Raw genomic sequence first — 23,966 nt, 5'->3', positions numbered from 1 at the left:
TTGCTAGTTACCTCTAGCAACTAGCTACAGTACCTTCTCCTGCCCTGTTCTAATTTTAAAAATAATGGGTCATTTTTACATCTATAAATTCTGTGCAGAGCTGCTGTAGATTCTGCTGCTTAGTAATGACTCTGAAGATGGCTGCTCAGGTCTCCAGCACAGAGCCAGAAACCCAGCCAGCTGGTTCTCGGGTTGTGCTTCTCTGTCTCTAAGCTGCGAGTGTTTGTAGCAGCAGTTCTCTCCGGCTCTCTTGTCCAGGGTTTGAGCTTTTGCTGGTTGCATACATGCGCTCCGCAAAGTAGCTGTGTCTGGCAGAAGACCTGGGAAGGCAGAAAGGTCAGAGCTCTGTGCTGTAACAGGATGTGCCGGCAAGCAGAGCTTGTCTGACATTTGACTCTGTGCGCGCTGTGTGATCTAGAGCGTGAGGACGGCACAGAGCTGAGGTCTGGTAAATGTGTTTATCAAAAATCAGATTGTTTCACAATGGGCAGCATTCCAACAAGCATTAGCGTGATTTCTTTGGAAGGTCTTTGATTGAAGGCTTGATTTCCCATGAATAACCACTGATGGCTTCTATTATTGCAACAGATCAGTGCAAAAAACTCCAAGTACTTTTTTAAGGAGAAAAACTGTCTGAAGATTGTATATGACTGCATGTACAGCTGGCTATAGATGAGTGCATAGACTTAGGTCTAGAGAAAATCCAGTTGTTTGGATTCCAGACTCCAGTTTTTTCAACATCAGAACTTCATCTTGGCACTATTTTCCTTAGAGATAAACCCAGTCATTCACTGTAGAGAGCACTGATGACTTGGAAGGGAGAGCAAAGTCTTGTCTCAGTGGTGCACTAGTTGGCTGGTCCCTCCCCTCAGATTTACTGCTTATTTGAGTCATTTCTCAAAGGAATAGTCATTACAAAATAGAAAAGATACAAATTACCCTTGTATAATATATCTGAAAGCAAACGAATTTATAAGAAGGGCTTTGCAAGTGGTTTAAAATATTCAGTTTACAATAAAAAAAAATAAATTTGTCTGTTTAAGTTCTAAGAGAGAAACATTGTTTTGGAAAGTTGAGTCTTATTTCATGATAATACAGTAAAAAAGTGTAGTTTTGTCTTGTAAGCTCAAAGACTTTGATGCAATTACTTGGATCAGTTGAACAAAGTCCCTAAGTATTCTATCCAGATTTTTCCTCAAAAAAGTAAGTACATTTTTTGTTTATAAGAGATGCTAAAAGTGATGGTTCTTGAAGTATTTAAATGGCCTAAAAGTGTAAATTGTATTTACATGAACAACTAGAAATTTAGGAATCTAAATGGTGTGGTCAGCATGAGATTTCCCTCCCCTGCTGTGGTGAGACAACGGGGAAAAGGGAGAGAAGTTCAGTCTTCACACCCCTTTAATCCTCTGCTGGAAGTGAGATCATGACTTCTTTCTGCTGGGAAGTAGACTGAGACCACAAGCTCATTCCATTTCATACAGATCACCAAATTGTTATACAGTGACAACTTTTTGTCTCTCTACCGGGAATTTGCTTTTAGGCAAATGTCTTAAAACTACAAAGTATCATATCCCCTTACTAATATTTCATTTTTACTTTAATTTGATGCAAATTTGATGTAGAAAAGTGCAGTCAGCAGCAAACATGCTTTCTTGTCTTTTTTAACTTCCTGTAGGAGTTCTTCATATTTTCTGCAAAGCTGGGAGAAAAATGTGAAGCAATAAGTGAGAAACTGGTGAATCTGGAAGATCAACTACAAACTTCCATCTGCAGAGTTGATGAAGGAGTTATTCATATCCTTTTTTGATATAAGGTATATATATGTATGAATTTCTGTAAATATGTCTGTGAAATACTTGTCTTTCAGATTCACATGGAGTCCTAATTCTTAATGTAGATTAAATATATTAAGAAGGGGAGAACTGATTGTCTTGCTGAACTGGGTATTTTTGTTGTAGCATGTTTTCCTACAGTGCATTTTCACTGTGGTCTGATCCAGTTTTAATTGATTTAAACAGAAGTTAATTCTTTGTAAATTGAGATTAGGCGCAGAAAAGCCTTTATTCTACTGTTAAAATCCTTTTGTTTGTAATGCTCATATAGGTAAATAACTAGTGCTCCAAAAGCTGCATGGATGCCTGCATCCATGCACCTGCATTTCCCAACAAGATTTAGCTAAATTAAATGCTGCGTCATTGGCTTAGACTGTTTATATTGTCACATGTAGTTTGGGCTTATTTCCTTTTTAAAAAATAGAGAGCAGATACGTCATGTGGCCTGCTGTGCAATTTGATCCACTTCTAACACTCCAGTGCAAGTAACCAGATACAAGATGTTGCCTTATAAAGCATCCTTATTTCTGTCTGTGCTTCATCTGTCATTCAGTATCTGATTGAAGATTTGCTTAATCTTTATGAGGCATTTTTGGGCCTACATCTGTGGCCATTTTTCAAAATTTAAGAGCACAGAGTGTTTTTTTGTTTGTAACTTTCATAGAAAAACTTACCACAAAAGAGATTTTTTTTTTTCCTTTTAAGAAAGTGAAAAAATAAGAACCAGTGAGGAAGAGGAAGGTTAGAGTACTTAGCTTGTTAAGTTTTAGTGGAGAAGAGGTGGCAGACAACTGGATAGTAAAGAAAGATGAATAAATTCAGGCTGGAGAGATTATCAGAGGAGTCCTTACAGACACCTGAAGGTGAGTTGAGATGGCAGTGGTGTTAGGAAGGGCTCAGTTCCTCCTAGGCTGTGGCAGGCAGTTCTGCAGGAGAGAGTTTAGGGTTATAAATAGAGTGAGAGGAAATACCACTGTGTTTTAGATAATTAGGCACCTATTGCCAGCTCATTGCAAAATTCCTATTCTAGAAAGTTGGTTTCTTGAAAGGTATCAGAATGATAAACTTTAAGGGGGAACAGGGGAGAAGGTGCTGGGGGAATTACATCAGAGGGGAGAAATCCAGTCACTAATTTCTTACTACTTCAGTTCTTTCTTTCCTAAGCATTTCAATGTACAGAAAGATCATTTTCTTGTATTTACCATAGGCTAGTTTGCAATATTCTTTTAATTAAATTTACAGTGTATGTGCTTGGTTGCAGCTGTGTGTCCCCTATGCTGTTCGTTGAGCATTCTTTTCAGAGCTGCATGAATGTGTGTGTCTTATGCCCATGCAGAGCATCTACTTCCTTCTTCCCTTACATATACTTGCTCTCAAATTACCTTTTCCCACTGACTGTAATAGAACACTCGGGGTTGGAGTTATGGGTTCTTTGTAGTGACCTTAAGTTCATATTCAAACCAAACAGTCAGGACTGATCATAGTTACAGTTTACTAGGTAAGGTAAAATCAATTGAAAAACTGCTTTTTCGATTCCTAAAGAAAATACAAAAGTCTGTAAAACAGTAGTATTTGCATTTTCTATGGAGTGTGCATTTTTCTTTGTAGCTGTTGAAACTACTGCAAGTAGTTAGTTCAAAATATAAAATCTAATCATTGAAAGTTTGAGAAGAGTTGTAGATTCGTCTAATTCTAAGCCACAGTTGTCTGGATATAGATCTGATTTCCTCTATCAGTGAAATTCAGCTCACGTTATCCAAATACAGAAATGCACACTGCATGATATCCTGGTCCTTCTAGCAAGACCCATCAGTCACAAAATAAGAAACCATGTTTAAAACATAGGGACGTACAGAGAAGCAGTTCAGCAATTCAGCTACCCCTCATTAACATTCAGTTTCTATTTCAGAGGTAGTCCAGATCAATGTGCATAAAATGCTACCATCTGGTACATGTAGTCACTGTGCTGTACTTCAAAATGAGAAAAAATAGTTACTACCATGCTACAGACCTGTAGATTGTTGGGTTTTTTAAATAAAAACTTCTCAGGGGGCATGAAATAAACTTTCATTCATGGATAACTTGCCTATATTGCAGGGAACGGCACTGAGATTAGTGCCAGTAATTAGCCTCAGTAGAAGAATTTGTGATTAATAATAGATGGATCTGTTGTTTTACCAGTAGTTTATTTGGTTTTAGGTAAAACAATTGCTTATCCCAAATATCGCACAATTATGCAGTTTTCATTAAAACTCTGTAGAACTCCAAGAGCAGGAGCTTAAAGATCAATGTAATGAAAGCAGGGTAATTTTTTCAAACTCTTGTTCTCTGGTTACTTCCACCCTTTCCCTCATCCCCCAAAAAACTGCCTTACATAAAAATGTTACAAATACATTAGGTCAGAAATCTGACTGGGGGCTGCACAGATGTAAATTAGTCCTGTTGTCTGATTATTAAAAGACTTTTAAAGACTCCACTGAGAAAAACAAATGCCTGATGCTCTCCAGCCATTTGCCAATGTTTAGTGCGTGTCATAGCTTTGATTAATAATTAAGTTTGTATTAGAAGAAAAATCCCAGATGTCATTGTTTTTCATTCTATGTTTTCATGGCATAGAACATTTAAATCAACCGTGCTGTTTGTCGTAATTGCCAGCACAACCTGAACAAAGGAGAAATCGAGTGATATTTCTTGGTCCTGAGTATGTGCACAGACCCACTTGGGGTGCTCATGTATTATTGCAGCCTTTCACAGCAAATATTAAACTGTACTTTTGTATAAAAAGCATCAAGCAATAGCCAAGGGAGGGTTGGGGAGTGAAGAGCTCATCAGTAGCACCAGGACGCATTTGCTAAATTCTGTGTAGTATAACCAAACAAACCCACCAAATATGCAGTTACAGTTAGTCATTGGTGACTGTATGAAAACAGTCCACATCATTAATTAGAAAAACCAAGGGATGAGAGGTGACTCATTCTGGTATCTACAGAGCTGATTAGAGGTGATATTTTCCTGACAGTAAAGGCCTGGAATTCCCACTAAAATTAAATGGAGCCTATACTGCAATTTCACAGTAATTTTTATCCTTAATTAGCAGTTACATTTTGATAGACAATTTGAATGCGCGTAATAGTTCCCCCTGGTGAAAATGCTTTTGTTGGAGGAAAACCTGGCTGGACTATTATTATAAAAGCAATCTCCTTTATTTACCCTTAAATGGGTGTTTTAAGGAGTTATTTTAAACATAGAATTTTGTACCCAAGTGTTCATTAGGCATCGCTGGTGACTTGGCTAACCTTTCACCTTTATCATGCATCAGACTCTCATACAGCTCTTGCTTTACACCAGACAGAATCAGGAGTGGGGAGTTTAGCCCCAGCTGTACCTCACTGACCATCTCACCCTGGGTGAACCTGTAAGAAATTTTGCCATCCCAAAATTTGGATGACAGGAGGGTGGGCTGTTCCCAGTGTGTATCACCCTGGCAGAACATGGTTTCACCTTTCTGGTTTGTGCTGTGATGGAGGTAGGTCAGTGCATTTCCACCCATGTGCTGCAGCTTCTTTGTCTTCCATTTAGGCTAGAACAAGTGTTTTGGAGATAGATCTGATGTTCAAATCACTGAAATGATCAGTTTTTTCAAAATGATGCCTTTGTTCTTTTGGGATTTTTTTGTGGTAGTTGTTGACTCTTTCCAAGGCCTTTTGTCTTATAATATACACTTTTTCTAAAGGATTCTAACCTTTCCCGTAGGAAAGCAACTGGTTTGTAAACTCTGCCTTTTGTCTCTTTTCCCTCAACATCTTTGTTAAGGGAACAGAAGATACAGTGATGAGCCCATTTTTTCCCAAATATTAAGTAGCTCTATGGTAATTGGATAGATCTGCTTTTTATCTCCCTGTCAATCATGGGCTCCGTCATGATGCTGAAGTTTTTTAGAGAGAGGAAGTCAAATAGATGAAATTTTCAGTGAAGACGATGTTAGAGATGCAGCATTGTTGGAGAATATGGATTGCATTTGTATGAGGCTGTTCCCAAGGACTTGAATGCTCATGAGATGTGGCGGGGGGTTGCCAGTTTTTCACAAAAAGACAGCAGGACCAGAAAACGTTCCTAGTTGAAACTTGTTTTGGCTCCTGGTTTTGATACTGGCTCCGCATTTGCAGCACTGGGTAGAGAATATAAAGTTGAAGGACACATTTGCCTGTGGACCCATGCAAAACTGAGTTTTTTTCATTTTTAGAATGGGTGAAGTGGTTTATTCAGACATAACCTCTGTATATGGATGGAGATTCTATGCTCAGCCTTATACCATATATTTTGCCTAGTCATAAAGGCTCATTTGACAGTTGCTAACCTACAGCTGGTTGTGCAATTATATGAGTGTGTATTGAAACTTGCTGTAGGTAGATTATGCAGCCATCTCTCCTGTTGCTCCATCTTCCTGTTAGTTAGGAGTTTCTTTCCCTGTCCCCTTCATTTTCCTCTATCCTTCAAGATTTTTAATCCACTGACACTGAAATGTTTCAATGTTTCTTTTCTCTCTACCTGAAATGAATTTTGTAATTGCTTGGGATATTACAAATAACAGCATGTAGTCAAAGACTGCACATCAGAAGCAATTAAATTTCAGAGGCTTCATGGTATTCATATACTAAAGATTTTCTCTTTTTCCAGTTAGATTTTCAGCAGAGCATCATGATTAAATTGCAGAGTGGTGGACAGCCCAGGAGTGCTTATGAGAGGATAATAATGTTTCTTACGTAAGAGAAGATGTAAAGCATCATTAATTTGTTCTTGTACAGTGCTTTGAGATCCTAGGATTGGAGAAGTTTGTGTGTACTGCTATTAGCTGTAGACAAAATCCCTTTAGATTGATAGAGCTATCCAGAAATTAGGAGTATAATACTCTGGTGAATGTATTAAGAGGAAGACATCATCATAAATATATGTAAATATATTATGACAAAATTTTGAGGAACTGATAACAGAATCAAAAGCAGCCAAAAGGCTTTTCAAAGTCCTAACTGTGACTGCCTGAAACAGCAGTGATTTGTGTATGTTTCCCATGGTCCTCTGTAACTGCAGTTTTTCAGAAGTAGCAGCTCCCTTGTAACAGTCACATAACCTGAGGGTGTCCTTTTTCTGGACATTATTGACATTGGGGTTGAGTAAAACATTTAACAATGGATGAACTCTCTAAAGGTTGAAGCCTGTCCTCATGCGTTGTCCTTCCTGTACCTTGTGGTTTTGGAATTGTGTTGTTCAATGTCAGTCTGTTTCATTTCCCTTGAAGTGAGTTTCTGGCTCTCTCAGGGCTCATTTGATGACTTACTGCTGGAAATTAACTTACTTCTCTCTCCCTGGGTTTGCCTTTTGGGGTCCATGGCCTTTAGCCATACCTGCACAGGAGGCCTTAGCATGGATGGGGTGAGCCCAAGGGCTTCTTCACAGAGACTGTCATTGGTTTAGAGCTTCAGCAAGCTCTGGCTTCTCTCACACTTGCTCAGCTCTCCATGTAGCATAACCTGTGGAAGAGAACAAGAGGTTGGTTGTCTCATAGAGCTACATCCAGTCCTTGCATGAGTGGATAGTCTCACTGCCATAAGATTATGTTTATCGGCAAAAGGGTCAATATATTGATAATACAAACTGTGCTTATCCCCAGGAGAGTCTGGTCAGAACAAAAAGCTCAGCTGCCTAGGAAGCTCAGCAACTTCAAAACTTGTTTGTGTCTCAGCAATTGCCACTATCTCCATGCATATCCTAGACCTGCCAGTCTGCTCATGGCTGTGCCACTCCTTTTCTTGTTGCTACCACCTGACACCTTCCTACTGTCATTTTGGTGCTGGGGACAGAGGGGAAGTTGAAGGTCTATTAAGAGGCAGAGCCATTAGCTGTCATTGTCTTCCTGAGTGCCTTTTGGGAAATCTGAACTAGACAATGGCAAATAAAATGTGGAAAACTCTCCCTTCTTAACCAAATGACGTATTTTTACTGAATTACAGATGCTTTTCAAGAGGCCTTTTCCCTTTTAATGCATGACAGCACAACCTTGCTACTGCTAATCTCTTTGCTTTTCAACTTGTTCAAAGCATTGACTGTTTTGCTTTATATTGCTTCATATTGCTTTATATTTGTGTTTTCTGCGCTGTAATTATGCTGATAATTCAGCTAAGATTAAAGCCTTCTGGATGTAAGTAGAGCAGAAATGCTTTCTTTGCTATAAACTAATTACCTAGATTCCCACCCCAGCTTGCATAGCACACATTGCTGAGCTCACTCGTGCCACACAAGCTCTGGTCACTTGGCTTGTGTCTCAGGCTGATCCTGCTTCCTTGTCACCTTCACTTGGGGACTGATCCACCCACATCTGTGTCTCTGGATTAACAATCCGCCCTCCATCCAGCAGGGAAGTGGCAGCTACTGTTGCTGCCTCCATGGTACAATTTCTTCATCTCCTTTCTTCCCAAGAGAACTGTATCCCCCATCCCCTCCCTTTTTAAAGTGCTAAATAATGCTACTTGAGAACTTCAGTTTGCCTGGATTTTCTTTTTTTTCTTTTTTTCTTTTTTCTTTTTTTTAAAGCAAGTGTGAGAAATGTATTAATATTTAATCCAAACAATTTGGAAGGACTTGAAACTATGATTAGATAGCCATGCCATCTGTTGTGAGCAGCAGAACAAGAATTTATTTAATAACTTGGAAAAAGAAAAGGGACTGCCAATCACCTATGGATTTATTCCTTAATAAAGCTTGCACAGGCTCTGCAGAGGGAGATCCAGGTGGTGAAGGAGACACTCCAGACAGTGCTGGTGCAACTTCAGCCAGCTAGGGAGACAGGAGAAGAAAAGGCTGGAGACTTCCTCTGTGACAGCTGGTGTCCAGGAAAACAGGACTTGGACGAATAATGAGCAGAAAGAGCTTGTAGGATGGCATTAATTCACAAAGGGTTGCTTTTAGTAACTGAATACTGTTTTACCAAGCCTCAGGGATCTCTTCTCTCCCTGCATAACTAATAACTAAATCAATTATGGAGAAACAGAGCCCGGAGGTCTATCATCAGAAGTATTCTACAGAGCCTCACATGTTTTGGCACAGATTGGGAAACAGCTTTCAGAGCAGAGCAGCCCCTGTAAATGTGTAGATTACAAATTGATACATTTCAAGCAAGTCTGCAAAGTTGCCTTTAATGTCAGCAAAATGTTCTCCTTGAAGACTCATAAACAGTAGCTGTCTTCCTTACTCATGGATTTATTTTTTTTTCCCCTGATTTAAACATGTAGCGTTAAATCTGGAACATCTAAGTATTTCTTGAAAAATAGCTGTAAGAATATGAAGAACTTTTCCCCCCCTTTGGCTTTAATAGCTTTCTTACACTGAATGTATTTCCACATTCCTGTCAATAATTAAATCAACAGGATGAAATTCAAGATAACCAAATTCTTTCAACTGAAATTTGGACCTCTTTTTCTCAGTGGTATTGAGCGGAAGCAACTAACTCTAGCCCCTATACCAGTTGTTTAACTCTCTTCAATTGGATATGAATATAAACTTGCTTTAGTATTACAGGGGTTGCAAAGCACACACAAAAAAAATAATACTATGTTGGTGTTTTAAATATTTTATGAACAATAAGTCATTTAAGTTTCCTTATAAAGGTCATTACTACTATTATATTACTTTCATCTTCCTTATAAACTTTGGAAGGAATGCAGATTTTTTGCAATAAACATGTATGAATATATTTACACATACTTAAACATGTATTTTTATAGAATATAAAGGCAGTGTTCAACTTAAGCCAACTAATATAAACGATCTATATTTAGGTCATTGTTCAAAACAGTTAATGCCTTTAGGAATTCATTGTGTACTCTTACTTGGACAGCAATGTATCTCCAATGTCACACAAAATTCTGCTTCTGCCATTTTCTGCAGAGGCAGAATTTAAAAGAAGAAAATCTCATATATTTTTTAAAGCCAATAGATGAAGAAAATGTCTTGCAACTCAGTACTGTACTTTTTTATACTATTTTTCTGACATTTTTAAAATTACTTTTTTCTACTACTTCAGTTACTCACGTTATAGCCACATTGTAACGGTTTTTTGCACATTCTGAAGGTGGTTGGACTACTAGCCCACTAAGATTGTGTTCATTTACTTTGTGTGTTTTAATATTAGTTGAAACTTCTACCTCAATGTTAAACACATAGGGAGGGAGGGAAAGAAGTGCCAGGCAGCTGAGACATATGACAGGATTATAATTGCATCCAGGAGCATACAGTTGTCAAACCAGGGGAGTAGAGCTCAGGTGGTTTCTGTAGCCACCAGATTCTCTTGTTGGAATTACAACTTACTGAGAACATGTATTGTCTATGGGCCAGCACCTGTGTTGTGGTAGAGACTCCTGGATCTTTGCCTTGCATGGACTCTGCTACTTGGTTTCCATCCTCAGTCCCAGATGAAGAACTCCTGCTGCTCTGCTGCTCCTCTGACAAATGTCATTCTCCATGCTTTACTGGACAGTCCCTGTTCAACACCTACCTCCCCATAGTAGATTTGGCACTTTTTGAAACTCCCCTGGACAGATGCTGAAGGCAGCCCAACAAGTGTGGGCAGCTGCCTGTAGCACAGACATTCATCCCATGCATAGGACCATCTCCCCTGGGAAGCCCTGGCTGGGCACACACAACCTGGCTGCCTGGAGACGATTGAAGGCACTCATGGAAACCCACGTGAGTTCAGGTAAACAGACAGAAAAACACCCTGACATGATGGATCTCTCTTACAGCTGCTTTCTTAAGGCCAGCAGAAGCAGTTGGTGGGTTAGCACCACAGAGGGCCCAGGTACTGAGCTTCCAGCAATGAGCATTTCTATAGGATGATGAGGACACCCCAGAGATGGGGGCTGGTACAGTAAGGTTGCATGACCCCCTCTCCCACACAGGGAGGTGTCTGGACTTGTGTCCTTTGGATACGTAGTGCCTCTACTGTAAATAGTTGGTGGGTGTCTTAGAGCCAGGATCAGCTGCAGCTTAAGTGTGAAATCTGCATCCTTACAGCAGCAAGGGCTCAACAACAGGGACAATACCCAGCCATCACAGGGGCAGGAGAGCAGCATTCTCACTAGCAAGGTTTCTTGAAGACATTCTCATTCAATTTAAAAAAACAACACCTGTGTGCTTTCGGTGTTTCACAACTTCTGAACACCACTGCATTTTAATAAAATCTCAACTTAAGCAACCACTCTAATAAGACACAACTCCTGAGGAGAAGGGAAAATGAATCAGTCATCATTCATGTCATATTTGTATCTGTTAACATTTATTTTATGCATAATGTGGACTACTGCTACTTTAATTTATTATTCCATTAACTTCACTGTTTGTTGTGGGAAGTTAGAGCCAGTAATCATTCCTTTTCTCAGACATGCTGACTAATAAGTACACTAAAAAACAAACAAACAAAAGGTATACTATGCAATGTATCAACTGCCTTTTATCTGTGGATATAAAACTTTCAAATAAAGAGAAGTATGTTTTTAACTAACCCAATGTGTGTTTGCATTCTGTGTAGTGTACAAGATTTTAGAAATTTCATCCTGGGGAATTGGGGGTAGATGTGGAGGGAGGAGAAGAAAGGAGAAACCATGCGTGTGACTGTTATTGTGCTGTCAACAGCAGTGATCCCCCTGCTTGTGAAATTCTGCAATGTCTTCTGAAAACAGTCTACGGATGCATTCAAGAGACTAATGGAAAAACATAGCTCTTTTCCTGCCTGTGTTCTCCCTGTCAAAGATGCCACCCCCCAAAGGTTTGAGGAGTACCCACAGAAACATATATGCTTTGTGTGCAGAAACCTCTGCCACAGCAATGGTGAGCTGGAAGGCAGGGCAGCAGCTCACCTTGAGCAGTCCTGTGCATGTGCTTTCGAGGAAGAGTAGTCAGTTGTGTTGAACACATATACCCCCAGTGTACAAACATATTCTCACAGGACCAAAGAAGAAAACAAGGAGGGGACAGCACCCCAAAGAGTATTTACCTCCAGCCTAATATTTCTTTTCACAATCAATTAGCTAATCTGTTCTTTCTAAAGCATGAGAGCTCAGGTTTTTGCTTTTGCTATCATTGCTTGTTAAATCAAGATAAGTGCTCTTTTCTGGAGCACTAGTGAAGGCAGTTCAATAATGGGCCCCAGATAGGCAGTAGTGCTGGAGAGAGCTCCAGGGTGAGATTAGAATAATCTTCACATATCCTCTTAGTTTGCTATCCTATTAAAAATGAAACTGGGACTGAGATATTTTTTTTAGTCTGAGGGATTAACATATGCTACAAAGAATTTCTAAAATATTATGCACATGTGGATATATTTCTGCACTGTTAAGAAGGATAATACAAGTTTCTGAAGATATATTAAAAAAGAAAGAAAGAAAAAAAGAGCCTGTGAATCTAAGAGAATCTTTCTGAACCTGAAAAGCAGCCAAGCCAGCAGCCACGGTAAAGCATTTCTCTCAGATTTCTAATGAAGACCTGAATATGAGGCCTGGGAAAAGAGCATCTGGGGTTGAGCAAGTAAGGAAATGTCCGAGTTCTTCACATGCAGTCATTCCTTATTCTCTTGCCTGGGGGAGGAGTTTTAGGAAAGGAGCTGTTGGGGCATTGTCAGAGCCACAGCAAAGTCAATACATCACTAAGCTATTCGTTCTTATAATTGCCTGCAAGGTTGAACAAACAGTTTATAACAATAAGCAGCCATACAGGAATACTAAGTAGATAAAGAGGAAGAATATTAAAATAATCAGAGTCACACCTAGGAGACGCATGATAGATCTCACTACAGAAATGGAAAATTAAGAAACCTTTCCATAGTGACAATCCAATTTGCAGGAGGAAGGAAACAACCTCAAATTTACTACTTTTTGACAGTGAGACTCTGAAACACCACAGGAACACCCTCTGGGTAACCTTGCCAAATAGGCGTATCAGCTCACTTCTTAAACCGAGAGCTTTGCACGCACTAGCAGACTTTCCTGTAGGAACAACCTGCACAGCTCTACATGTAGGAGTTAGGAGTCAATATCATATGGATTGGGTTAGAGTTACCAGGGCAAACCTGTTCCATTCCTTAGGGGTTGGGAGGGGTGATACAGGTGAATCCATTTTGCTATTTCTGTGCTCTTTCCGAAACATTTTCTTTTCCTATTTGTTTGCTTTAGAGTGTCTTTTCAGAAAGTTCTTCATGCATCCTCCATTACCTGAAATTTAGACCAAACAATGAGGCCTGTTTGTTCTTAGCTCAAGTGTTTGTATCACTGCACACTCCTTTACTTTCTACAACATGAGCTCCTGAAGCAGCAGCTGACTGGTTGACCAGGCTGTTTCCCCCACTTGGGCAACACCAAAGAGCAGGAACACAGTGTTTACACATGCACATGGCCCTGGCAAGTCTTCACAACTGCTGCCAATTCTGTTGTCCCCACAAAATAAAAGCAAAGTTTCAGGCCAAGAGGTACAAGAAAGGCTGAAGATGAGGAAAACCAAACTTCCTTACAACAGAAGACCAGCAAAGTTCAGTACAAATAACTTACCCAACTAAAGACCAAAAGATGACCCACTCATGTCCTTTAGTGTTTATATAGGGAAAGATTTCCAATGCCTACCAAATGTTTTGTCTAGCAGAATCCTCCACAATAAGAAAATAAGACATTTCTAGCAAGCAGAGTAACTGACCATTGGAGCAAGAATCTCAGCCTCTCAAAGTGAAAGCAAGCTTGGGTTTGTTGTTGTTTGTTTTTTTTTTTCCAGGAATGGTGAAGAAAGCCCTCCTGCAGCCCAGATGTCATGCACTTGATTCAGAAAACACCATCATGTACATCCTGCACAATGCATCTGGCACTGAGGAATAGTCACAGTGCTTTACCTTATACAGGTGTTTTCCTGAACAGGAAAATAAAAAAAGGGCAGAATGCTTCAATAAGCTGCTGTTTAGCTGCAGAGGTGGAGTTGGAGGACAGGGCAGCTGGGTGTCTGCAGGATGGAAAAGCCTGTTTACCTAGTCTCTGATCTTGACCTTAGCTCAAAAGGGCAAGTGAAACCAAATGTTAAGGAAGGGTTTATTGTAAATCTTTTCCTGGGATGCCAAGACTGAAACTATTAGAAAATGGTTCAGAGCCTGACTAGGCAGAGGCCTAGGGTTTCAAGCCAAATTTCCTTCCTCCCAGAGGCAGGTTGAACAGGGCTGAGGGCAGGTTTTATGGTGCAGCACCAGGTAGGACATGGGTGTGTTGAAGAATGTCTAGAGGAGATCCATGAAAATGATCAGAGGGCTGGAGCACCTCTCCAATGAAGACAGGCTGACAAAGTTAGCTTTGTTCAGCATGGAGAAGAGAAAGCTCCAGGGAGACCTTACAGCAGCCTTCTAGTACCTGAATAGGTCTACAAGGGCACGTAGAGCTAGGACAACGGTAACGTTTTTAAACTGGAAGAGGGCAGATTTAGATTGGATATGAGGAAGAAATTATTTAGGGTGAGAGTGGTGAGACACTGAACAGGTAGCCCAGGGAAGTTGTGGATGCCCCATCCCTGGGAGTGTTCAAGGACAGACTGGATGGGGCTTGTGAGAGGTATCCCTGCCCATGCAGAGGGGTTGGAATTAGATGATCTTTAAGGCACCTTCCAACCTAAACCATTCTATGATTCTATGCTGGCACAGGACTTGTTGGCAGGGAGCTGAGGCAGTGCCACAGCTCTTGCACCATGCTCCGGCCTAAGAGGCAGCAGAGCTGTGTGCACCACTGCACAGCTTCCTCAGCAAAAGAAGAAAGCCAAATGAAACCCAACTAGCACCACAGCCATCAGGCACTGCTAGTCTTGGCTTATGCCACTGGCCTTTGATCAATCTATTGCCCCTTGTTTTCATTAAATGAGAACGAAAAGGTGAAAAGAGTACCTTGCCTCTCACAGCCATGTGTGATTTGTCATTGCTGATTTTCTATAATGAGCTGTAGCAATTGAAGCCAGTCTTTCTCCATTAATCTTGATGGGGAACATTTCTTCGTCTTCCCATCAAGTGCCCCAAATTCTTTGAGTGAAAATGTGCTACAGCTGTACCAAACCCCCAGCTCTCCTTGAAACATCTCCCTAGCACTGTGGACAGAAGGCAGCAACATGCAGCAGCTCATCCAGCACAGAAATACACCCTGGTTATGACATGGGAACAGTAAAGCATCACCAGCTTTATTTCCTTCTTTCTACTGTGTGTGGTTTTTATTATCCTGAATTGGAAATGTAATATTGATTGGCTCTGCTTAAATGTCAATGCTTAATAATCTTATTAAAATAAAAATCTTCTGTAGTGGGAAAAAAATTATGAAGCAACAATGTTGTCTCCTAGAAGACAAATAAATCACCAGTCATGCTTAATATGTCTCCTCTTCTGCAGCCTTAGTTCTTGGGATTTAGTAGGTTTTTCCTAGAAGATATATTGAGGCCAAGGGGACAATAATTCAGGGATTTCTCTATTCACTTTTCTCATAAATTGGTAACAGAGACTGCTTATCTTGCACAAAATACAGTGGTAAGCTTCAAGTTTTGCTTCTAAAACTTAGTTTTAACTCTAAAAATGATTACTGGAGCATTTATTAGGGGAAGTGGTATTTGGCTCTGGGATTTGAATCAATAGGAGTAACCAATCCCAATTCCAGTGTACAGACAATCCTCTACAGTGGCCTAAGCAAAGTTGACTGATGTCTTATGCTCAGAAGCTCCCAGGGTGCTCATCCTTCCCTCCAGTCAGTGAGGCTCAGGCAGACACATGCTCCACATTCATCCCTTTAACACCTTAAATATACAGCTTATACATGTCCTAAACAGTGCACATATTTGAAAGAAGGGAACAAACTTCACACTAGAATTCAAGCATTAGTCCCCCACTGCTATTCATCTTTTCATTTCAGCTCTCGTCTTTGATCTCCCTGCGCAACATCCTGCCTCGGCCATGAGCTGGTGTCTCAGCTCCGAGACACGGGTGGCCATGGCAGTCCTCACCCCTGTGCCCTGCAGCTGTGCAGGGACACACACTCTCCTCCTCACATATACACTTGGCCCAAGGGAAGAAACAAAGCCCAGGTGCTTCACCCTGTCTCCTTTGGGGTGAAGCCTGCTCAGGGAAGGCAGGCATGCCTGTCAGGGATTAAAGATCCCCAGAGGTCAGCTCAGAGAAAACTGTTTTCAGCTGAGTCTCACACACATCTGCCTCTTCAGAGGGTGAGGCCAGCTAGGCACAGAACAGAGCCATTTGTCTCTAACCACACGCCCAAAGTGTATATGAATCTATCAACACAAAAACACTGACAAAACACCACCAGATAGGCAAGAAAGCGTACTGCTACTGGTTGAAGTGGGAGGAAGGAGTGTTTTTTGGACAGGCAGGGACTTGCTGTGGCAATTACCCCAGAAGGAGAAACTGAGTGACCCTCCTGGCACCATACAGGTGTGAGATACCGAGCTTGGGCTCTCACAGGGCTTATCAGCTGCAGGAACACGTTCACACACCTGCTTTCCCAGCTTTGTGAGGGCAAAGCAAACTCATCTGCCCAGAGATACAACAGAAACAAATTAGAGAGTCACGAATGGTCTGGTTTTCCATCTGGCCCTCCTGAAGCTTGGCTGTATGATCACATGTTTTCTGCACCTCACTGTACCAGGCTCAGCTATAGTTAATGTATCAGCCTGGTATGGGTTACTGGGCAGCTTGGTTGTTAGTTGTGAAGGACTTTAGAGAAATAGGAAAGAGGAATCTCTCATATATCATACTTGATAGGCAACTCCAACCTGTCACAAGTATTTAGTAGTGCTGGTCAGGACTGTCCTCATTAAGGGAGATGAAAGAGCAGCGGTCCTTGTCCCTCTGGGCTTTTAAGCACATCAGTAATTTTGCAGATGTAAACCCACGTCCCTAGTAAATTTTAACAACATCCTTACTATAAAAACATCACATGCTAGGTAGCAAGGCTGTCCATCCTGACCTTTCTAGGCAGTCTTGCTTCACTAATGCTAGGTTGAAATCCATATGCCTCTTTATTCTTGGTCTCCTGGGCAGTCTGTGGGAAGCCCCTCTGCAAGGATCTACTGTGCACCTGACACAGGCTGTTCATCAGGCCCTTTTTCTCAGGGTCTACATCTTTCTGGCTTGGGGCACCAGCTTGGTTTTGACAATGCCTATAGTGCTTCAAGAAGGTTTGAGGTAAAATAAAAAGCATCATGATCATCTATAGTTATGCAGAGATTTGTGTAACCCCTGGACTGATGAAGAGGAATGGTGCTCACAAGACATCCTCCCATGAAGTACATGCTATAGGTTTATACAAACTGTGACTATACAAACTGGAAAATTCAGTACTTGTTAGAGGTCAAGTCTTCCGTATAACTTGATGACAAGATTTTAACCCTATGCTCTAGTAAGACTCTCTCAGTATGTCACTGAATGCAGCTTAGCTCTCACCTAGAGTGAACAAGTTGACCAAGCAGGAGCCTCAAGCACAATGTCAAACATGAGTACTTCAACCCCCAGCATCTGGGCCAAGAGGTTATGGTGCAAGCATTGTCTCACCAAGACATGGAACAACTTCTCCCATGCTATTTTTGGGTAAAAGAAGGACTCAGTAAGTATTGCTACAGCTCACATGGAGGAACAACCTTGTTCTGGAGCAGGTCTCAGGGACCTGGATTGAGTTTCAGCAGGCACCACCCATATGGCTGAGTCCAGCTCCACTTCCCACAGCCTCAGCCGCTCCCTGAGAGCTTGACAACGATTTTCAGCTGCTCTTTCCAGCCGCTGATGCCCCATGGAGATTCTGCCTCCTTCAGAGTTTCTTCTTGCATATATACAGCCTCCCTTGCAGGGGACATGGTATAAGACTTCATATCAATGGCTGTCAGAAGAAAAGCTTTCCCTACACCTGAATACACACATTTCCACCTCACCCTCTCCCATACTAAATGTTGAGTCTTGAGCCAAAACCCACCTCCCTCCCAGGCCTGGTAGGCAATCTGACAGGTCTGGAAAGCAAATTGCACTGCTTTGTTGAGAGTCTCAGACCTGCAAAGTGTTCCCTGCCACATTTAATCACAAGTCAAAGTAATCCTTTAAGAGGTTTTGCTGGAGGGAACATTACAGCATGCAGGATCACATCCTCTCCAAGGAGAGTCACAAAGCGATACCAGGAGAAAAACTGAGGCAAGAGGCATGCCACTCACATGGCTCCCAAATTCTGCCCTTAAAATGTTAGGGAAACCTGAAATTTGACAGATGTTCACACAGGAAGCTTGTAATGGAGGCTAGTGAATGCATTTCATTTCTGAACTGCATCTTTACAAGCAGCACTGACCCAAACACAAGATTTAAGCCCATGGAACAATTTATTGCCTCTTTCGGAGTAACGGCTGAGCTGCTTAAAGAAAGCTTGACCTAAGGTGATGACAAGATATAGAACTCCAAGGTCTGCAACCACATCCCTGCAGCATCTAAACTTTGCTAGGGCTCTTCATATGTTCTGCCTTTGACACTGGTATAAGACTGTCCTCTCAGTTTATCCTTTTCTTGCTCTTAAAAATGACAGGAATGACAACATTAGTCACTGAAACTTTGCACCAGAAGGTAGACATTGTGGAAGTACAAGCCTGGCTCCTCCAGCTCAGTGACAGATGTGAAGCTTGGTAAGAACTTGCTCTTCTTGCAATAAACCGAAAACAGACTCAGGCCAGACACTGCAGAATTTCTACAAATTACCCAAGAGTCTGACAGTTGTCATCCAGTGAGGCAGGAGATGCAAGGCACGTCCCTTCAAAGGGCACAGTTTAGCATAGCTTATTTCATGTGTCCCTCTATGTAAGGGCTTGTAAGACCTCAGAACCCATCATGCATTTCAAGATGGCAGTATTGCTGCCATTGGATTCACTAAAGAAAATACTACCTTGCTTAGATTTTAAAATTTTGCTTCTCATCCAAAAAATGCTGTGAAGATTTTACCCCCACCTGAAACAAAATCCCTTCTGCAAAGGGCATGGAAGTAATTTTAATGTAATGATGCTGGACAACTGTTTTAAAATTGAAAAGGGAAGATATCATCCATTTTTATCCACAATAAGGGTATAAAATCTAAGTCAGCAATGGCAAAGATGATTTAGGAAGAAAAAGGTATTTATTTTTCCAAAACAGGATCTATCTTTAGGCTAATTAAGTATTGGCAGTCATTATGGTGTACAGACCCACCTTTTCAGTAGCGTTGTCATGACAGAGCTGGTTACATATTCATATGTAATGCCTGTCCACACTAGTCCACAGCTTGAGTCCCTAACATCACTATGTCAATAGCAAGACTGTGTAGAATGTGGTGTATGCCCCATTCCTTGTGTTATATAGATTAATAATAATAATAATTAAATAATAATTTAAAAAAGGCAAAAAAACAGCCACCTTGGTGAAAAGAAGAGGTAAGGTAAGGAGTTCAACCACCATCTCCTCACACACCTGGAGTTAGCAACAATATTATTCATGCCAGTCTCTTTTGTGTGGAACAAATTTTGTGCTTCATGCCAAACCAAGGTCAGTTACTTTTTTCTCCCTCACAGGTTTTGCAGTCTTGCAATCTAGTATAAAATAGCCAAACAGGCTCTTTTATCCAGGTTCACTGACCTAGACATAAAAACCTGTACCCAGGTGTGGAGCTAATCCAAAGAAACAAGGGTTTTGGTTGGCATAGGGAGCTCCTGCTGAAGGGATTTCCTCCATCTAATGCTCTTTCTATTCTGTGCCCCACATCAGAAACACCTTTCTCACTCCCTCCATAGCCTCTACTCTAGTTGATAAAATGTGTAACATGCACTTGCCAAGCAGCAGCCCACTCCAAGGCAGCAAAGAAACCCTTCGTGACATGTGCTCAAGGGCACGAGTAAGAACCTCACCCTTCCCACCACTGGCTCTCAGGAGCTTCACATGTGACAGGAGAAGGGAAGGATTGTCCCACCACTGACCCACTGAAGTGAAGTGAATGCAGAGATCAACAAACATTAACTCACAGAAAGGTGTACCATGTTTCATGCAGCATTCAGGGCAGGGATCACCTCAACGAGTGCAAGATGACTAGGAGTGGCTGACAGAACCTCCAGTTGCCTCTTTGGGTGCAGTTAGTCCCTAGAGTAATTTCTTCCTTTCCCCACCTCCTCAGCCCTTTACTACTACTCACTCTGATCTGCACATACAAGACACTGCTTTCATCATGACATAGTCTAATTAACAGATTATGACAGAGTAATTAGCTAGTAAAAGTAGGTTTACATTTAACACATAAATGCTGTGGTTTCTGTGCCATGGGTGCTGCAGGCAGTGACCAGGCACATGGTGGATGGCCATGCTGCCTGCTGCACTGTGGCTCACCCTGTTTGCACTGCCCCATGGTGCTGAAGAGCTGCCATGCCCATGGTGACTGGGTGCGCTGTGAGGAGAGGCAAGGGGACATGGCAGGACTAAGAGAAAGTCCATACTTGCCTCAGAAATCACTCCACCAGTGCACCCCAGACTTCCAGATCACACTAAGACCTCAGATGTGTTTTGCATGAGAGCTCTGGCACATCCATATCTGTGTCAGATGATGCTTAACCAGTTTAAAAGTAGCTCTGCGAGAGTCATAGAGCCTATGAGCCTGTTTTGACTTGGTAGCTATGTCACGGGTGGTGGTGCCAAATAGTCTGCAGGCATGGGGTAACAGCTCTATTGAGCCCCACTGAACCAGGGAACAGGATGTACATCCCCAGGAGTGCTGGCAAAGCAGCATTCCACATGCCATTTGGAACCACAGGTATCACTTTACTCTGCAAATGCTACTGAGTTTTAAATATCAAATGCTCTGCATGAACATGGTATTTCTCCTCACTGCCCTCCTGCTCCCCACCCTTAGGGCCATATTGCCCTCTTTGCTATTTCCAGCTCACAGGCTTCTGAGGTTTTGGTACTTAACTCTCTGGTCTGCAGTGGGTAGAGAACATTAAGGAACAGATAGTATCTTTTGCCCAGTGCAAATGTACCATATGACTAAAACTTTGGGAATATTTAATTTTGGGAAGGTACTTCTAAATTTTGTCAGGATACAGAATACTGAGAAAGTTGGGACTAAAAGACCAGTATCCACTCTAACACCCACCAGTCCCTATCCTCTGAATCAGGGAGCATGGCTGTTCAGAGGCATTAAGCACTAGACAGATCCAGCCACGGTTCTGCTAAGTCAAGCAGGGCAGGGTTGTCTGCTGCACCTCTGTGCTGAGGGTCTGATGTGTGAGCTGGTGCAGGTACAGCCATCTCTCCCCTCCTCCCATGCCCCTCACCACAGGTATTGGATCCCAGTGCCACTGAAATTAATGGCAATTTACAAGAGCTAGTGTCTGGGACAAAGGCTGGCCATGGCCTGTGTTGGCTCTTGCCCTCTGGCCTGACAAAGGACCTTTGGGGACCCTGGAATGGGTATTCAGGGCCCATCTACATTTCTAGAGGGACACAAAGCTTGATGAGAGAAACCCCATTATTAGCCACTATGAAGATGCCTCCATCTCATAGCAGATGGCAGCATCATGTGCTGAAGCATTTTTAATCGTGCTTTATGTGCCAGGAAGAAGTCCCATCACGTTAGCAGTTCACACATACGCTGGAGTTCAGAAACCCATTTACTGCTTTTCCAACAGTTTTCAAACAGCACTTGAGAGACTTGCTGCCCCTCCATGAGTATATTGCTATTTCCCTGGCCCCAGTCATTGGAAAATGCTTTTTATGTGTTTTCTCCCCCAACATGGATCCTACAAACACAACTTTTCAGAAAGACTCTGCAGAGTGAGTTACTCCACAGTACGACTCATCTGCTTTGCTTGTTTTTGTACATCATTAAAAGACAACACATAGAATAGATGCAGGACAATATATGGTGACAGAACCTACAAGAATGTGACCTCCACAGGTTGGCTTCAGCCCACATTAGTAACGCAAACTCTGTAACACAAAACATGGTCCAGACAAATACTGAGCTGATGTTATCACCTGATGTTATCTCACTGCTGTTTCTCAGTTAAGAATGAAGTGTTCATTACTACAGGTGTTAGATGTTCACATCACAAGCCCCTCCAGCATCCTCAGTTTCAGGAGATATGGAGGATACTCAATGGCTTAGTAGAAGAACCAGTTACTTTAACTCATGCCCTGATCCCTTGAGGCTAATGGTTGTTAAAGTTATCTTTCAGTCTAGTTTGTAAGGTGTTCCACTTGGCCACAACCTCCCTTGTGCACAGGTTGGAGGTGGATATTTAAGTAGTCATATTCTTCAGTAGTGTCTGTAATGTTTTAAAGGCTTGGATGAGCATATGAAATAGCATTCCCTCTGCCCCAGGAGAGGCATTAGCAAATCATGTCAGGTTTTTAAAAGGGTACTGTCAGGGATATCTAAGCAACTGCCAAAGCTCTGAGGGAGAGTTAGGATTCGAAAGGTGAAGTGCCAGTGAGCAGCCTGAGCCGAGCCATTCCCTGTGGGGACTGGAGCCCTGAAACTGCAACATTAAGCCAGAGAATGAGAAACATCAGAAGTCAAATAGACGAAGGTGAGTGAGCTTCTCCTCAAAGGTGAGCAATGTAAACCACGATCTGTAATTTTAGGGTTGGTTGCATTTACATAACCAACACCACACTAAGAAAATAAGACCATGTAAGTAAATTCCTGAATTATATCTAAATAACCCCGTGATTATGCTGTCCTTTAAGGCAAGTTGAAAGGGTGGTGAGGTTTTCCTGCCTCCTAAATGTACAATTGAGGCTATGCTCTAAAAAGACAGAAAAATTGCCACTATAAATCAGAACCCAAACTGTTGGAGGGTAGCAGCACCTTACTAGAAACATCCTACCAAGGTTAAGAAAATAGCCATAAGACATGTACTATCACATCACAAAGCAGAGTTGGTTAATCCTGTGTTTCTCTAGCCCAACATGGCCAGGTCCCGTGGGTTACAAAGTCATGGATTAGCATAATCCATACAAGTGTAATTACAGCTCTTTATGGCTTTTGGTAAGCTCTGCATGCTGGCCATGTGCAGAAGTACAAGAACTTCTCTAATCTAATTTTCTGATTGTTTCCCCCCCCACAAGTTGCATCACCAAGTCCTCTTTTACCCAGACTGAAGTTTGATGCTTTTGACCTGTCAGTATTGAATACTATATCCTGCCCAGCACAGAAGCTTATTTTTCTTACCTCTTTCTCCACATCCACTTTAGTCTGTATGGCCACAAGAAAACATTCAGGGCAGACATTACAGGCAACAAAGTCTGTAACACCAGTTAGATTTTAACTACAGACCTGTCCCGGACTTAGCACAGACATAGTGCTCCTCTCAGGCTAAGTGCTGTCTGTGGATATACCTGGCAAGACCTTGACCTTGGGACTGCTATCCTATTAGAAGGAGTCACAGCTGGCCCATGTCCAGGTACAAGGGAGAAGGACTGTCTTTTTGCCCTGCCCTCCCTTCTCAAATACCTCTTACAAGGGATATCTCAAGGCAGTGCAAACATGAGAGCATGGGCACAAAAGAACCAGCATCCCCCTCCTCTGCTACAGCCAGGGAAGAAAAGGACTGCTTTTCTGGAAGGAATGGATCCCCCTGGAGGGTTGCCATCATCTGAAACATCTTCCAATGGCCAGTGCAAGTCCTGGACAAGCCTGTGCTACACCTTCCTCTGGCTCTACAAGCATCGAAATCAAGTAGCTAAAACTCCTGTGGGGTTTTCAGATGCTACAGCTAAGCCAGGATCTTCCTCATAGGATCTGTGACTTGCTCCTAGAAGCAGCACACTGTACTCCACTATCTTGTATTTTCTTCACCAAATCTATTTCCAGTACCTCAGTTTGAGCTCTGGCCTGAAGTTCAGGTATTCCCAGAGCTGGAAAGACTTCAGCATGTTCCATCAGGTGCCTGCAGGAGGGAGAGCACTGTTCAAATTGGCAGCTCGCCCTCCCTCTGGTGCCTGGTTGCTCTGAGAAGTAAAAGGAGAAAGTCAAGCTCCAACAGCAATCCAGCACCTCCTTTACCCATCAGCTCTGC

At 41.9% G+C, this 23,966-nt stretch overlaps 1 protein-coding gene and 1 long non-coding RNA gene across 2 annotated transcripts in view; one reads left to right on the top strand and one right to left on the bottom strand.

Annotated features, from left to right (window-relative positions):
• DISC1 (DISC1 scaffold protein) overlaps window positions 1-2,736 on the top strand; it is a 187,741-nt gene extending 185,005 nt beyond the window's left edge. The window contains exon 13 of the mRNA XM_051613527.1: window positions 1,679-2,736. Coding sequence (XP_051469487.1) covers window positions 1,679-1,810 — 132 coding nt within the window. The 3' untranslated portion in view covers window positions 1,811-2,736. The remainder of the gene's footprint in view (window positions 1-1,678) is intronic.
• On the bottom strand, window positions 2,693-23,262 carry LOC127382219 (uncharacterized). Its single transcript, XR_007888907.1, has 3 exons — window positions 23,120-23,262; window positions 7,238-7,363; window positions 2,693-2,761 (listed from the first exon to the last, which is right to left on the bottom strand). It is a non-coding gene; the product is annotated as an uncharacterized LOC127382219 (long non-coding RNA).
• Between the last annotated feature and the right edge of the window lie 704 nt (window positions 23,263-23,966).

This window comes from Apus apus, chromosome 3 (genome assembly GCF_020740795.1).
Source record: "Apus apus isolate bApuApu2 chromosome 3, bApuApu2.pri.cur, whole genome shotgun sequence".
NCBI lineage: Eukaryota > Metazoa > Chordata > Aves > Apodiformes > Apodidae > Apus > Apus apus.
The sequence above is the reverse complement of the archived record's forward strand: the minus strand, read 5'-3'. Positions and strand labels throughout refer to the sequence as shown.